A 15,963-nucleotide genomic window follows, 5' to 3' on the forward strand; every position below is an offset into this window, starting at 1 on the left:
AAAAGGGACCTTTGGGGGCCTCGGTTTCCCTATCTGTAAAACAGGTGGGCTAGACCACATGGTCCCTAAGGGCTCAGCACAGCTATTCTCCATTCTGTTATTATTGGTTCCTATCCAGAGCCTCCCAGCTAGTGTCTCAACATCCCAGGAGAGAGAACATAGCTCTTTGTTCATTGGCTTATTTATTTAATTTTGGGATAATGAGTGTATTGTTTCATAGAAATCATCATATTTATTTTTAAAAGATCAAGCTATACTGAATAGCATAAACAAAAGGCAAAGTCACTCCCCACAGATTCTACCATAGTGCTGTGCAGCAGAAATATAATGCAGGCCGCAAGAGAATTTTAAATTTTCTAGAAGCAGCATTTTTTTTCCCACACTGCGTAGCCTGTGGGATCTTTGTTGTTGTTGTTATAAGTTTCACTTATTCATTTATTTTTGGCTGCAATGAGTCTTCGTTGCTGTGCATGGGCTTTCTCTAGTTGTGGTGAGCGGGGGCTACTCTTCGTTACGGTGCGCGGGCTTCTCATTGCGATAACTTCTCTTGTTGCGGAGCACGGGCTCTAGGCACCCAGGCTTCAGTAGTTGTCACACACGGGCTCAGTAGTTGTGGCTCGCGGGCTCTAGAGCACAGGCTCAGTAGTTGTGGCGTACGAGCATAGTTGTTCCGCAGCATGTGGGATCCTCCTGGACCAGGGCTCAAACCCATGTCCCCTGCATTGGCAGGCGGATTCTTAACCACTGCGCCACCAGGGAGGTCCCAGCTTGTGGGTTCTTAATTCCCCAACCAGGGATTGAACCCGGGCCCACGGCAGTGAAAGCACTGAGTCTTAACCACTGGACTGCCAAGGAATTAGCAGCTTTTTTTTTAGCAGCAGCATTTTAAAGATTAAAAAGAAAGAAGTAAAACTAGTTTTAATAATAGTTTATTTAACTCAATAGATCCAAAATAGTATAATTTCAACATATAATCCACATGTAATAAAGATCAATATGATACTTTACTTTTCTTCGTACTAAGTCTTTGGAATCTGAGTGTATTTTGCACTTGAGGCGCATCCTGATTCATACTATTCCTATTTCCTGTGCTCAGTAGCCACGTGTGGCTAGTGGCTACCAGAGTGGACGGTGAAATTCCACCACGTGAAATAAGTATCTTTACTTCAAGTTATCCTCATAAACATTTTATTAGGTAGATAAAAAAATAATAATTCTAAAAAACAAAGGGTTTACAGGTGTTTTTTTCTCTGAATTTTTGCATATTGCCTTTATATTTCAAGGACAATTTGATGGGATAAAAAATCCTGGATGAGACTTTCTTTTCCCAGAACAATTGTGGACCTGGTTCCACTGAATTCTGCCATGGAGTGTCGCTATGAAGTGGCCTGAATGTTTTTCTCCCTTAGGGGTGACTTTTTTCCTACCTGAAAGCTTGAAGACCTCTTTGCTTATCCTTGAGATAACGTATTTTGGTATCATTCTGCATCATTTTTTTTTTGTACTGGAACATGGAATGCTTTTTCCAACCTACAGATTTTTGTAAGGGAAATTTCCTTGTATTACATCTTGAAATAAAGTTTCTTTTCCAATTATTGAGTTTTCTATATGAGACATCAGTTATGTTAGATTATCTTCACTTGTGCTTCAGTAGTTGTTAAAAACCTCACCATTGGAGACAGAGAAATTCAAATTCCAGCTTTGCTATTCACTATCTGTGTGACCTCAGGCAAGTTATTTACCTTCTATGGATATAGTTTCTACTTGGAGATAATAACGGAAACTGTTGCCGAAAACCCGGCCTCTCTTCACCAGTACAGAATAGAAACCCGGAGACAGAGCTTTGGAGGAGTAGAAAGGAGTAGCTTTATTACTTTGCCAGGCAAAGGGGGCCACAGCAGGCTAACACACTCAAGGCTGTGCCCCGCTTCCTGGGAAGTAGAAAAGGGTCTTACAGTTTCAGGGTGGAAAATAGGGCTGTAGATAAGGATCAGGGCTGATGTAGTTTGCATCCTTCTTTCCTCCTGGAGACATTGAGATCATTAGGGCTGGCGTCACGTGGTTCCGGAATAGGTTCTGGTGGTCCTCGAGATTATCGTTCCGTGACCTTTTCGGAATGAAGAATGCTCACGAGGGAGAGGAGTGTTCGGGAGTGTTGTCATGGAGAAGTAAACATCAGGCGCATGGTGCAACCTTAGCTAGAGGGCAGTCGTTTTCAGAGTGCAATTAAGCAAGAAAGAGAGGGGGAGAAAACATCTGTAGGAGACAGGTGGAATGGGTGGAAAGAATAAGGGCTGAATAAGGTCTAACATAATGGGGGTGCCTCAACTAATTTCTGCTGCAGCAAGACTACTTGTGTTTGGAGTTCACAAGACCACACTCAGGTTTAATTCATAAAAGGACTCACGGGACACAAAGGTGTTATACTTGAGTTTATATCAAATGGATGCAGAGTAGAATCGCCAAAGGGGGAAAGTGCATGGGGTGAAGCTAGAGGAGCACAGGCACAAGCTTCTGCTTGATTCCCTCAGCCCAGCACATCCGAGGTGTTGCCAACCAGGGGAGCTCACTTCTGTCTGGGAGTCTTGGGTTTTTACTGTGGTCAGGCATGCAGGTATATACTGCCTGCACAGCTGACCTCAGGGAAGCCCCAGACCCCAAAGGGAAAGCAGGCATTTCCCTTGTCTAAAACGATTAAAGAAGACAGTTCAGGTGACACAAACTTAACACTTCATGAAGTGAGCGGTCTCCATCCCCAAGGGTCCAAAGAACTGTAGGTCATTTACAAGAACACAGAATTAAGTTTCAACGTGCTGACATGGCACCCCAGACATCTCGGGTCTAGATGTTTATTTCAACACGGGCCTGAGATCAGATCCAGACGTTCCTACTGGGAGTTGGGTGTCATGTTGATGATCACAAGAGGAGCCCTGAGTCTTTGAGTATTTACCCCCCAGGGGCACAGAGCTGAGCATTCTCTATTCATTAGTCTCAAATGCATTCACAGCATCCCAAAGAAATGGGGTTGATTTTATAAACAATCCCGTTTTACAGATGAGGGCGCCAAGGCCCAGGAACACTAAGTAATTTGCCAAACCCAGGTCCTCCTACTGTTGTTGGGGAGGAAACCTTTCTTTGCTTCCCTTCTAGGTTCCTTGTCTTGTTTGGTAAGACAAACTAGACATAAGACAGATGAACAGGAGAAAACCAAATTTCATAGGTAGAGCATCCCCAAAGACATGGGACCCAGAGACAGGCAGTTGAGGCTTATATGCCATCCTGAGTGAAGGAGAAGGGGATGGGGATCTAATCAATCATCTCATCCTCGGGGAATGGAAGGAGACTCACGTTTGTTTCTGCAAAATAAGTCCAGTGACTTGTACTTGTCACAGGCCACCAGTGTGTGATCATTGCAATGAATTAAGGTGAAGGCAGAGAATTAGGAAGAGGCGCAGGTTAGTGGGAGAGAATGCGGGGCTTCCTGAGATTCAGCCCTTCCCGACCTTGGCTTCTCTGCTCTACTTCCCAAGATGCGTGGGAAAGGCAGCTTTTCCCTGCGCCTGCTACCCTTCTCCTCCACCCCGGTGAGTCTCCTCCAGGCTTGCTATCAAATTGTGGTCCTGTGGACCATCTTATAGGAGGGGAAACTGGGGCTGGGGACACACCTGTAACGGTGAGTCTGCTAGGAATGCAGCTTCTCAGGCGTCACCCAGACCTGGGGGATCAGAATGCGTATTTACTTCCACAAGACCCACAAGCAGAGTCAAGTCTAAGAAGCGCTGTTACTGGGCATTTGGCCTCAGCAGGCAGAGGCAGGAAGCCTGATTACGTGGGAGGTGAAGCATGAACAGCACTTACCCCAGCTCCACCCCCTCCTCACTCCCCTCCTCATTACCTGATCCCACCCCTCAGCTGGGATATGAAAAGCTCTGTCAGCCCTCCTGCAAGGCCACGAACATGAGCCGGCTCTGCCTCTCTGACCTGCTTCTCATCCTCCTGGTTACCCTGGTGGCTGGCACCCCGGGCGGTAAACACAAGAGCCGTGCCAGAGGTAAGTCCCGGCTCACCTCTCCTCCACAGGCTGGGGGAGAAATGAGGCTAGTCCATTGTCGACTGAAAAAAAGTGTGCAACCTAAAAGTTGAGAGTTGGAGGAAATTTTTAGAACTTCAAGCCCGGGAGGCAGCATCTCAAGTAACCGTGAGAAAACTGCTCTGAGGAGGTGAGCGGGAAGCCAGCATATATAGAAGGAAGTTTTCCAACAAAGGGCAGGTAGTCTGAATGTCAAAAGATTATTGTATATGAAAGAAAACCAGATATCCCAAGTTAAGGAATTTAGCACTTTTCTTTTTAAATTAAAACAATTTTTTAAAATTTTTTTGTTTTTTACGTTTTTTCCCCTGTAATTTATTTCTAATGTCATAGCATTGCAGTTGGAAAAGATGCTTGATATGATTTCAATTTTCTTAAATTCATCGAGGCTTCCTTTGTGACCCAAGATGTGATCTATCCTGGAGAATGTTCTGTGTCCACTTGAGAAGAAAGTGTCATCTGCTGTTTTCGGATGGAATGTCCTATAACTATCAATTAAATCTATCTGGTCTATTGTATCATTTAAAGCATGTGTTTCCTTATGAATTTTCTGTCTGCATGATCTGTCCATTGGTGTAAGTGAGGTGTTAAAGTCCCCCACTATTATTGTGTTACTGTCGATTTCCTCTTTTATAGCTGTTAGCATTTGCCGTATGTATTGAGGTGCTCGTATGTTGGGTGCATATATATTTATAATTGGTATATCTTCTTGGATTGATCCCTTGATCCTTATGTAGTGTACTTCCTTGTCTCTTGTAACATTCTTTATTTTAAAGTCTATTTTATGTTCTGAAGAACCTAGGGTCAGGACAGGAATAAAGATGCAGGCATAGAGAATGGACTTGAAGACATGGGGAGGGGGAAGGGTAAGCTGGGACGAAGTGAGAGAGTGGCATGGACATATATACACTACCAAATGTAAAATAGATAGCTAGTGGGAAGCAGCTGCATAACACTGGGAGATCAGCTCAGTGCTCTGTGACCACCTAGAGGGGTGAGACAGGGAAGGTGGGAGGGAGACACAAGAGGGAGGGGATATGGGGATATATATATATGTATAGTGGATTCACTTTGTTATACAGCAGAAACTAACACAACATTGTAAAGCAATTATACTCCAATAAAGATGTTAAAAAAAAAAAAGCTAGAACAATATTATCCAAAAAATAAAAAAATAAAGTCTATTTTACCTGATATGAGTATTGCTACTCCAGCTTTCTTTTGATTTCCATTTGCATGGAATATCTTTTTCCATCCCCTCACTTTCAGTCTGTATGTGTCCCTAGGCCTGAAGTGGGTCTCTTGTAGACAGCATATATCTGGGTCTTGTTTTTGTATCCACTCAGCGAGCCTGTGTCTTTTGGTTGGAGCATTTAATCCATTCACATTTAAGGTAATTATCGATATGTATGTTCCTATGACCATTTTCTTAATCATTTTTGGTTTGTTTTTGTAGGTCCTTTTCTTCTTTTGTGTTTCCCACTTAGGAAAGTTAGAAAAGTTCCTTTAGCATTTGTTGTAGAGCTGGTTTGGTGGTGCTGAATTCTCTTAGCTTTTTTTTTTTTTTTTTTGAATTCTCTTAGCTTTTGCTTGTCTGTAAAGCTTTTGAGTTCTCCATCGAATCTGAATGAGATCCTTGCCAGGTAGAGTAATCTTGGTCGTAGGTTCTTCCCTTTCACACTTTAAATATGTCATGCCACTCCCTTCTGGCTTGCAGAATTTCTGCTGAGAAATCAGCTGTTAACCTTATGGGAGTTCCCCTGTATGTTGTCATTTTTCCCTTGTTGCTTTTAATAATTTTTCTTTGTCTTTAATTTTTGTCAGTTTGATTACTGTGTGCCTTGGCATGTTTCTCCTTGGGTTTATCCTGCCTGGGACTCTCTGTGCTTCCTGGACTTGGGTGGCTATTTCCTTTCCCATGTTAGGGAAGTTTTCAACTATAATCTCTTCAAATATTTTCTCAGGTCCTTTCTCTCTCTCTTCTCCTCCTGGCACCCCTATAATGTTAATGTTGGTGTGTTTAATGTTGTCCCAGAGGTCTCTTAGGCTGTCTTCATTTTTTTTCATTCTTTTTTCTTTATTCTATTCCATGGCAGTGAATTCCACCATTCTGTCTTCCAGGTCACTTATCCGTTCTTCTGCCTCAGTTATTCTGCTATTGATTCCTTCTAGTGTAGTTTTCATTTCAGTTATTGTATTGTTCATTTTGTTTGAACTTCTAGGTCTTTGTTAAACATTTCTTGCATCTTCTTGATCTTTGCCTCCATTCTTTTTCCAAGGTCCTGGGTCATCTTCACTATCATTATTCTGAATTCTTTTTCTGGAAGGTTGCCTATGTCCACTTCCTTTAGTTGTTTTTCTGGGATTTTATCTTGTTCCTTCATCTGGTACATAGTCCTCTGCCTTTTCATTTTGTCTGTCTTTCTGTGAATGTGGTTTTTGTTCCACATGCTGTAGAACTGTTCATCTTGCTTCTGCTGTCTGCCCTCTCTATTTTTTATTTTTTAATTAATTAATTTATTTTTGGCTGCATTGCTGCATGTGGGCTTTCTCTAGTTGCGGCGAGTGGGGGTTATTCTTTGTTACGGTGCGCAGGCTTCTCATTGCGGTGGCTTCTCTTGTTGCAGAGCACAGGTTCTAGGCATGCGGGCTTCAGTAGTTGTGGCATGTGGGCTCAGTAGTTGTGGCTCGTGGGCTCTAGAGCAGAGGCTCAGTAGTTGTGGTGCACGGGCTTAGTTGCTCCACGGCATGTGGGATCTTCCCAGACCAGGACTCAAACCTATGTTGCCTGCATTGGCAGGCAGATTCTTTTTCTTTTTCATTTAAACATAATTTTAAAATAGAACAGCATAGAGATAGAAACTATTTATATATTTTCCAATGCTTATTGTGCCTCAGCAAGGTTCATGCAAGGGCTGTCCTCCCAACAGTTTCCTGAATTCTGTATTTTCACCATTAAATTCCACAATAAAGTTGGAAATCCATTCACTGTTTTTAAATACATACTGATGTATTTAATAGAACGGCATGGACTATATCTTTTTCATTCCTGAATCCCAGCATTAAGTACGGTGCCTACCATGGGCCAGGTTCTCACTACTTGAATGACACATAAAGAGCCGAGACCGGCAAGTGTTTTCTGTGTGGGCTTGACAGAATTTCCGTACTTGCTGGGGTCACCATGAAATCCATGGCCTTCAGCTTTGCATTTTCAGCAATGTAGCTTTATCACGTTATCCTCAGGTGAGTAGTGAGACCCTTGGGAGCTGATTCATGGCAGGGTGGCTTTGTAACGTGTCACCTTGACTAGGCTACGTTTCCCAGTACTCCCTTCCTCGTACGCTTCCAGTTAGGATGGGCCACAAGAGACATTTTGCGTGATAACTGGAGGGCAGCAGTGAAGCAGCAGTGCACTCGGAAGGTTGGCGACGTGGCACGAGGCACTGTTGCAGTTCACATATGTCATTTGTCTGCTGGCTCACCTCGTTGGTGTGGGGCAGCAGTCAGGCCTGCAGCTGCTTCACCTTCCCCAGGATCTTCCTTCGGCTTCTCTAATTCCTGGCCCAGATGCGTATTTAACTCTGTGATGAAGGGCACCAGGTTCTTCTGCAGGAAACCCACATCATCGAAGTTAGGGGTGGTGAGAGGCTGACATGGGTTCTGGGCCATCCGCATGGTCTCCAGCTTGTACTCGTGGGTGCCAGTGTGTCCTCGGTCTCCCACTCTTTACATCCGTCTCCCCTTTCCGATTGCCTGTCCTTGGCAACCATACTGCTGTGTCCCGGAGGCGGGTTCCACCAGGCTGAAAATCTCCGTGATCACGGGCATGCCAGCCCCTCCTACCTCCTCGTCTGGGGCCAAGTCAGAGGTGCAGTCATCCTTGTTTTCCTCAGGGTCAGGTGGCTCTTGCTTCACAGGTGGCAGGCCAAGGGTGGCTTCAGGGTCTGACCCAGACAGGGCCTTCGGGTAGAGCCAGGCCTGTTTCGACGCGGGTAAGGTGTGGGTGGCCCTGTGCCATCCTCGGACCCTGGCAGGCAGATTCATAACCACTGTGCCACCAGTGAACTCCCCAGACTAAGACATCATGCTGGAAATGGATAGCATCGGCCGTGGAATGTGAAAAAACTCTTTATGTGACGATGGGTAATCCCTTCCTAGAACCTGCGTGGCAGGTGTCACCTGTCTACATGGGGAAACTGCAGACACGTGAGTGGCCTCTTGTCACTTCGTGGTGAGTGGTAAGTTCAAGTCAAAATACTATTCTGTCAAAATCCAGTCAGTGAAGCACCTGACATCTGCAGGGAATTGTTAAAATGCAGATAATGGGTAATCGTTTCTGGATGCACTGCCCCACACTCATTACTCCCCTGTCCCGAAGCCGCATCTCAGCCACCAATGCCCAGCGACGAGTGGGTCTGGGTTTTTTTCCCCCAGACACCAAATCCATGGTATCTCCACCAACACCAACCAACTCTCCGACACCCACTGGGCATCCCCCAAGTCGATTCCCTTCTGACATTAAATCCCCAGAGTTAGACTAGAGCCCACAGGCAGAAGACTCTGTGCCACAAAACTGCCCCACTTCAAGGGCCAGCCACAAACCCGTCCCGCCCTCTGCAGCTCATCACCCAGCTGTGCGCCCGCTTGACACTAGGCTGGGCTTGCTCCTGGGGCTTCTGGGCATTGAGCCAGCTCCCTTCTCCTTGACTCTGGAAGTGGAGCACAGGGTGTGTGTGTGTGTGTGTGTGTGTGTGTGTGAGTGATTGCCTACAAGGCTGGGCTGTGGTCTTGTTTTTACTGCTGATCAGCAGTTTGGTGATGCCTTCACCTCTCTGTGCTGCATTTTTTCTCCTCTGTGATAGGTGGTAAGGTAGAAATATACCCTAGAGAGGAGAGATTTCATGTGATCATTAAAGGAGATAAAAGATGTACACAGAGGGAATTGTAATCATCACATCTCAGCAGTGTTAGCTGTTAGTGTGTGTGTGTGTGTTAGCGGGAGGATGCTTGTCTGTGTGTGGATGAGTGAGTGTGTATGGGGGGGCCTTGCTGTACATGGTTGTAATTGGGAGTGAATAGATGGGACAAGTGAAGAGGGGAGGGTATGTAAGCCTTCACACGTGCCTGCACTTTATACCTTACAAAGCAGCCGAGTGCATGGTCCGCAGACTCTGAAGCCGGTTTCCTGGGTTCAGGTCCTGTTCCTACCCAGCATGACCTTGGGCAAATTACAGATTTCCTGTTGCCTCAATTTTCTCCTCTGTATTCTTAGGAAATATTAAGATTTCCTCACCCTCTATTAGGATTATCGTGAGGATTAGATGAGTTAAATGCTTAGGGTAATGCCTGGCACATGGAAGGAGCTAAGTGTTTACTGCTGTCATTACTCATTATTATAATTATTTTTTTAAAAAATAATTAATTTTCAGCTGTGTTGGGTCTTCGTTGCTGCACGCAGGCTTCTCATTGCGGTGGCTTCTCTTGTTACAGAGCATGGGCTCTAGGCGTGCAGGCTTCAGTAGTTGCAGCACGCAGGCTCAATAGTTGTGGTGCACGAGCTTAGTTGCTCCGTGGCATGTTCGAGTCTGGACCAGGGCTCGTATCCGTGTCCTCTGCATTGGCAGGCGGATTCTTAACCACTGCGCCCAGGGAAATCCCTATTATTCTTATTACAAGGACTGACTTTGCAGGGAGAAGGAATATATGTCTGTTGACTCCACTGCTTCCATAGCAACCCCACGACGTGGGCAGTATGGATCTCAGATGACACCTGACGACACAGGGCTGTGGGAGATTTCTGGCCACAGGTCACAAAGTTAGGGAAAGGGAGAGCTGGGATGCAAATTGACATCCTCCGACCCCAAAACCACAGGTGGAGAGACCTGAGAACGGGAGATGTTGCAGGCGATCTTTCCAGCCTCCCACAGATCACTCCAGCCCCTGAGGTCCGCTCAGGCAGGCAGCTCTCCTGTTGGTGTATCCAGGTGAGGGGTGGTAAGTGGTCATGCTGTGGAGACGTGTTCATTTCCCTGCTTCCCCTCTGCCCATGGCCCTTACTCTTTTTTCTACCCAGAAAATCAGGGTTTGTCTCCCAGGAGAACATTGCTCCCCCCCCCCCCTTCTCAGCTTCTGCTTGGACCAGTGCCAGGTAAAGAGCACGTTCCATCCAGCTGAGAAGCTGTGGCAGTGGTTGCAGGAAGGTGTCCTGTGCCACACCTGTCTTCTGAGGTTAGTGAATTTGGGGTGGGGGGTGAAAGGCTTTGATGCCCAGATGTGGTGACATCAGCAGGAGGCTGAAAAGGAGGACCTGAGCTAACACACTCCCGTTCACTTATCTGTCCTTTGATTTGCTCTCATCCACCCACTGACCGTCCATCACCTGTCATGCACTGCTCTAGGTGCTGGGACGCTCCCTGAGTCAAAATATTGGACAAAATTCCACCTGTGGAATCACAGTCTGTGTTTCCATGAGACCCACAGGCAGAGTCAAGTCTGAGAAGCGCTCTTACTGGGCATTTGGCCCCAGCAGGCAGAAGCAGGTTAGGTGGGGAGATTAAGCAATAAACAGGACCCAGCCCAGCTCCACCCCTTCCTCACTCCCCTCCTCACTGCCTGTCCCACCCCTCAGCTGGGATATGAAAAGCTCTGTCAGCCCCCAGCTTTCCTCAGAAGCCCTCCTGCAAGGCCACGATCATGAGCCGGCTCTGCCTCTCCATCGCCCTCCTCGTCCTCCTGGGCACCCTGGTGGCCTGCACCCCAGGGGCTGAACACGAGAGCCGTGCCAGAGGTAAGTCCCGGCTCACCTCTCCTCCACAGGCTGGGCTGGGGGGTGGGGTGGAGTGGGAATGAGGGGAGTCCATGGAGGGGCTGGGGAGCAGGGTTGGGGTGGGTGCTGACAGCCTCTCTGGATTTCTCCTGGGAAGTTGGGCAGTTGTAACTCCAGGGACATTTCATGACTCTCAAAAGGAATCATTATGTTTCTGCTTTTTAAAAAAGGAACCCACCAAACCGTACCAGACCAGGGACTCTATCTCTGAGACTCTCTGTTCCTGGTCACTGCCTGTCCCTGAACCTCACTGTAGTGTAATGAAAAGATCCATATTTGATCCTTGTCCTGGTTTCTGGCCCAGATGTCCTGCAACCCTTGGAATTTACTGTCTTCTGTATGGTAATGCGATGAGTCAAGGAAGGGGACCCAGGATAACTTAAGGATGGGGCCGGTCTCCAAAAAGTCTCTCAGGTGATTAGAGAATTAGAACTTTCAACCTGTAGTACTTCTGGGGAGAGGAGAGGGTAAGTACTGAGTCTGAGTTCAATTGTCAGTGACCAATGATTCAATCAATTTGCTGACCTATTGAAACCTCAATAAAAACCCCTAAACGTTGGGGTTTTGGAGAACGTCCAGAGTGGTGAACATTCAAGGTGATGTGAGGGGAGAGTGTCCTGAGAGGGCATGGAGGCTTTGCACCCCTCAACCCCCCTTTGCCCTATGCGTCTCCTCCGTTCAACCTGGGCTTCAACCTTTGTAATAAACTGGGAGCAGTAAGTAAGGGGCTTCCTTGAGTTCTGTGGGTGGTTCTAATGAATTACTGAAGATGGGAAGTGGGGTCATGGAACCTCCGAATTTATAGCAAGTTTGTCACACGTATGGGTGACCCCGGGACTTGTGACGAGCATTTGAAATGTGGGACGGAGCCCTCATATTGTTGAATCTGCACGAGCTCTGCGGTTTTAGTGTCAGAAGTGAATTGACTCGTGGGACGCCCAGTTGGCCTTGCAGAATTGGTTGGTGTCAGTAGGGACACCACATGTTTGCTCTCAGGGACGAAACCCGGAGTCACTCTCCCCTTTAATTTGGTGACTGTGGTTGTGACATGATAGTATCATGGTGACCTAAATACTTACGTGCTGTGTGTGCTGGGGCAAGTCGTCTGTGGTTTCCTCACCTGACTGGGGACACCTGTTGCACAGGTTCTCTGAAGGGATAACCAACCGATCATGAATTTCATAACCAATGATGTCCATTTTCCCCCAAGATGTATTTATCTGGAAGACGTAGTCTACTTATCTTTCCCTTCCCAGCCCAAAATATTTACGTGTCAAATAATGATTATTTCTCTATTATTAAAATTCATCAGAAAAGTGTGGGGCAGCTGAGCTTCTGCTCTGCCTGAGGCAACTACAGGGAGGGCAAGACATCTAGCACTGCTGTGAGTTTGTTCGTGGGCCTAAGGCTGTTTTTTTTTCCAGGCTGGAACAATATTACTCAAAACTCAATGCCCTTCCCCTTGCCCCCCTGTCTATCACTTTACTATCCTCTCAAAATATAGAATGTTAGAGCTAGATTCATAGTTATATAGACTTGCCTCATCATTAAATAGACTTTTCACTAACAGCAATTCAATGCTATCCATTCTATTCAATGAACGTACGCTTAGCATGAGCATGAAATGGGAGGTCAATTCCATTAACAATATTTCTCAAGTCCTTACAAGCATAGTTCTTGATGTGGGGAAACAGCTGTACACAAAATAGCAAACTAACTTGCCTCCTAAGGGGGAGACAGATCACAGAGAAAGGGGAAACTAATATGCCAGGTCGTGATGAATATTTTGAAGAAAGAGACTGATGGGGATAAAGGAGGCTGTGCTCTTTCCACAGACTGGTCGGCAAACCTTCTGTGATAAGCAGGTGCTGGAGCAGGCTTCAGTAAAACGTGCCTGGTGTGTTTGAGCAGCAGCCGGGACCAGGGTGGCTGGAGCTGAGTGGGGGGCAGGTGGGGAGCGGAAGGGGATGAGGCAGAGGGGCCATGGGGCAGGTCGTGTAAGATAAGAGTCAGAATTTGACTGAGAGAGATGAGGGCTTGGTCATGGGAGCAATGGGATAGGATTCAAGTTGTAACGGGGTCCCTGCGGCTGCAGTGTGGAGAGTGGCCTCTAGGGGGCAAAGGGCAGAGACAGAAGCCCATGGGCAGGCTGCGGCAGGGGTGCAGGTGAGCCACGGTGGAGTGTGTACCTATGTTGTTCCCTGGGTCGATGCCAATTCTTCTGAATAACATGAATGCCTTGGTCTGTTGAGGGTTTTATGCAGGTTTTGCTACCTAGTCATGATTCATTAAATCATTGGCCTCTGGTGACTGTTCAACCTCCAGCCCCTTTCCCCTCCCTGAGCGGGGCTGGGGGAGGCCATAGAGGAGGGTGGGAATGTAAGTTCCAACCCTCTGGTCAGGCAGTTAGCGCCTGTGGCAACAGCGCCCATCCTCGGGTTACTAGGGGCTTCCCAATAGTCAGTCACCTCCGTCCCATAACAAAAGACAACTTACAGCTCTCTTCACTTTGGCAATTCCAGGGGTTTTAGGAGTCTGTTACCAGAGATGTGATGAAGGACAAATATATATTTATTATAAGTCACAATATCAGTATTCCCTCAATATTCCATTATTCCAGTCCCTATGAGGTAACCAAAGCTAACACACCGTTGTGTTTTCTTTCATGCCTTTCTCCGTTACATCGTGATTCCTTCACACTTTTTTTTTTTTTTTTTTTTTTGGCTGCACCACTCAGCTTGTGGGATCTTAGTTCCCTGACCGGGGATCGAACCTGGGCTCTCTGCAGTGGAAAAATGGAGTCCTAACCACTGGACCACCAGGGGATTCTTTTCACACTTATTTTTTTTTTAATAGTGGAAACTTTCAACCATTCAATTAAGTACAGAGAATAGTATTATAAACCCCATTTACCCATCATCCAGCTTCAACAATTATCAGCATGTGGAGAATATTATTGATGTGGGTCCTCTTTTCTTTGTAGACTGTTTCAAAACTAATCTAAGATATTATGGCAATTAGTCCATAAATATTTCATGAGGAAGATATAATTTTTTTTTTTTTTGCTGTACGCGGGCCTCTCACTGCCGTGGCCTCTCCCGTTGCGGAGCACAGGCTCTGGACGCTCAGGCTCAGCGGCCATGTGGGATCTTCCCGGACTAGGGCACGAACCCGTGTCCCCTGCATCGGCAGGCGGACTCTCAACAACTGCGCCACCAGGGAAGCCCAGAAGATATAATTTTTTAAGATGATTACTATATCATGGTCACACCACAACATTAATAGTAACGTGTTGGAGCACAGACCCTCGACTGGCCTTTTCACATTTCACACCCCTGCACCCCAACATTCTCTATTGCAAACAAGCAGGGTGTTGCTGTTGTTGACCTTATAGACCAAGCTTTGATGACCATCCTCATAACTGACCTAGAGTCCCTCCCATCCTTGCAGACCCACCGCCCGCCTTCTGCCTGGAGCCTCCCTTCAAGGGTCTCTGCAAGGCTATCTTTATCAGGTACTTCTACAACGCCACCTCCAGGCTCTGCGAGACCTTCAAATATGGCGGGTGTGACGCCAAGCAAAACAACTTCTTGACGTCAGAGGACTGCATGAGGACCTGCGGTGGTGCCGAAAGGCCCTGGAGTAAGACAGGGGCAGGCAGGGTGGGAGGGGAAGGGCTGGGGAAAGAGGAGGGGCTCAGGGGGCCACCCACCATTCACAGCTGCACAGTGTCTTTCCTCCTCGCTGCCTCCCAGGACAAGTGGCTCAGTGTCCTGTGAAACCACACACTGAGCACATCCTCCACGGGCCAGCTTGGCAGAAGGTCACCCTAGAAGCCCCGTCATGAGAATCGGAGCCTCCTCACATGCTCCCCTTTTTCAGATGGGAACACTGAGTCAGCCACCCTGCAGAGCAGGTCTGCAGAGCTCCTGAGCTCCCCACCTAGGCTTGGAAAACTCACTTCCTTCTTGTTGGTCATCCTGGTCCTGGGAGGACTGTGGTTGCTCATTTCTGGGATGGTCTAGGACCCAACAGAGTGTACCGTGTCCAAGTCTGGGGCTTCAGAGATGTCATTCAGCCAGTCCCTTTCTTTTTGCAGAGGACCTGTGAACCGTGCTCCCCCAACATGCTGAAGTCCAAGGAGGACCCACGCAGGGCTGGGCTGTGGCTGCTTCTGAAACAGTTCAGCCTCCCCGGCTTCCTTCTCAACCCTACCCTCCTCAGCAGAACGCTGCCTCTTTCCTCCCCCCATGGGTCTACTTGCTTTAGCTCTGTCTCATCCAGTCGGCTCTAAGCGCCATGAGAGACAGTCTTCCCTTTATCCCTAGTGCTTAGCATGGTTCCTGGCACAAAGGAGACGGTCCATAAATATTTGAGGAAGGAAGGAAGGAATACAGGAGCACATTCCTCATGACTGGAGTGACTGCAGGGCCTGGGATTTGAAGCAAGTATTCTAACCCTAACCCTCATCCTCACTGCATCCTCACCTTCATCCCCCACCCCACCATCACTGCTCTCCTTGTGGGTATCGTTGGTGGAATTTCTGGAATCTAGCTCTGAGAATCAGTGATGGCAGAGGTCTTTTCATTAAAGAAGTCCCTTTCCCCCACCGCGATGTTGAACATTTTCCTATCTGTCATTTAAAATTCTACATCCTTATAATCAATAAATTAATTTCCTAATTGAGCTAACTTGCATGGAATCTGATTTTTGCACCGAAGAACCTTATCCAACACTGTCCACAGAGATAGTGGCCCTTCTCATTATTCTGCAGAGCAGTGGACTCCTCCCCTTTTTCTGCCCTTAGACTGGGCCCTACCAACTATTGGAAGAAAACCTATTGCAATGCCATCTACCTCTTAATGGACACCCCAAGCTACAAAAATATCTGGGAGACACCTCAACATGAAAGCTTTCTTTCTTTACTTCTTGGGCCAGGTCAAATTTTGGGGCAAGTTGTTCTCCTGGACTCTTAGAAGGACAAAAGAAGAAGCATGAGGTTCAATTGTCCATTTTTCCAAGGAACACCCTTCCGCAAGGTCATCTG

General features: G+C 47.0%; 1 protein-coding gene across 2 annotated transcripts; it reads left to right on the forward strand.

The window, feature by feature from the left end:
* The first annotated feature begins 83 nt into the window (after positions 1-83).
* On the forward strand, positions 84-15,602 carry LOC137207899 (serum basic protease inhibitor-like). Of its 2 annotated transcripts, none has more exons than XM_067708260.1 (3): positions 84-4,051; positions 14,367-14,558; positions 15,016-15,602. In XM_067708260.1, exons 1-3 carry the CDS (start codon positions 3,844-3,846, stop codon positions 15,024-15,026), a joined length of 411 nt encoding a protein of 136 aa, XP_067564361.1. In that variant the 5' UTR covers positions 84-3,843; the 3' UTR covers positions 15,027-15,602. The 2 variants fall into 2 exon arrangements, with proteins under 2 accessions (XP_067564361.1, XP_067564362.1); XM_067708261.1 differs by lacking the exon at positions 84-4,051 and adding an exon at positions 8,871-10,877.
* The last annotated feature ends 361 nt before the right edge of the window (positions 15,603-15,963 follow it).

This window comes from Pseudorca crassidens, chromosome 15 (genome assembly GCF_039906515.1).
Source record: "Pseudorca crassidens isolate mPseCra1 chromosome 15, mPseCra1.hap1, whole genome shotgun sequence".
Taxonomy (NCBI): Eukaryota; Metazoa; Chordata; class Mammalia; order Artiodactyla; family Delphinidae; genus Pseudorca; species Pseudorca crassidens.

Excerpts from the sequence above, each read along its gene's own strand:
- LOC137207899 (XM_067708260.1), top strand. The coding sequence starts at position 3,844 with ATGAACAGCACTTACCCCAGCTCCACCCCCTCCTCACTCCCCTCCTCA. Across the intron at positions 4,052-14,366 it reads ACACAAGAGCCGTGCCAGAG|ACCCACCGCCCGCCTTCTGC; the intron begins GTAAGTCCCGGC and ends CCATCCTTGCAG.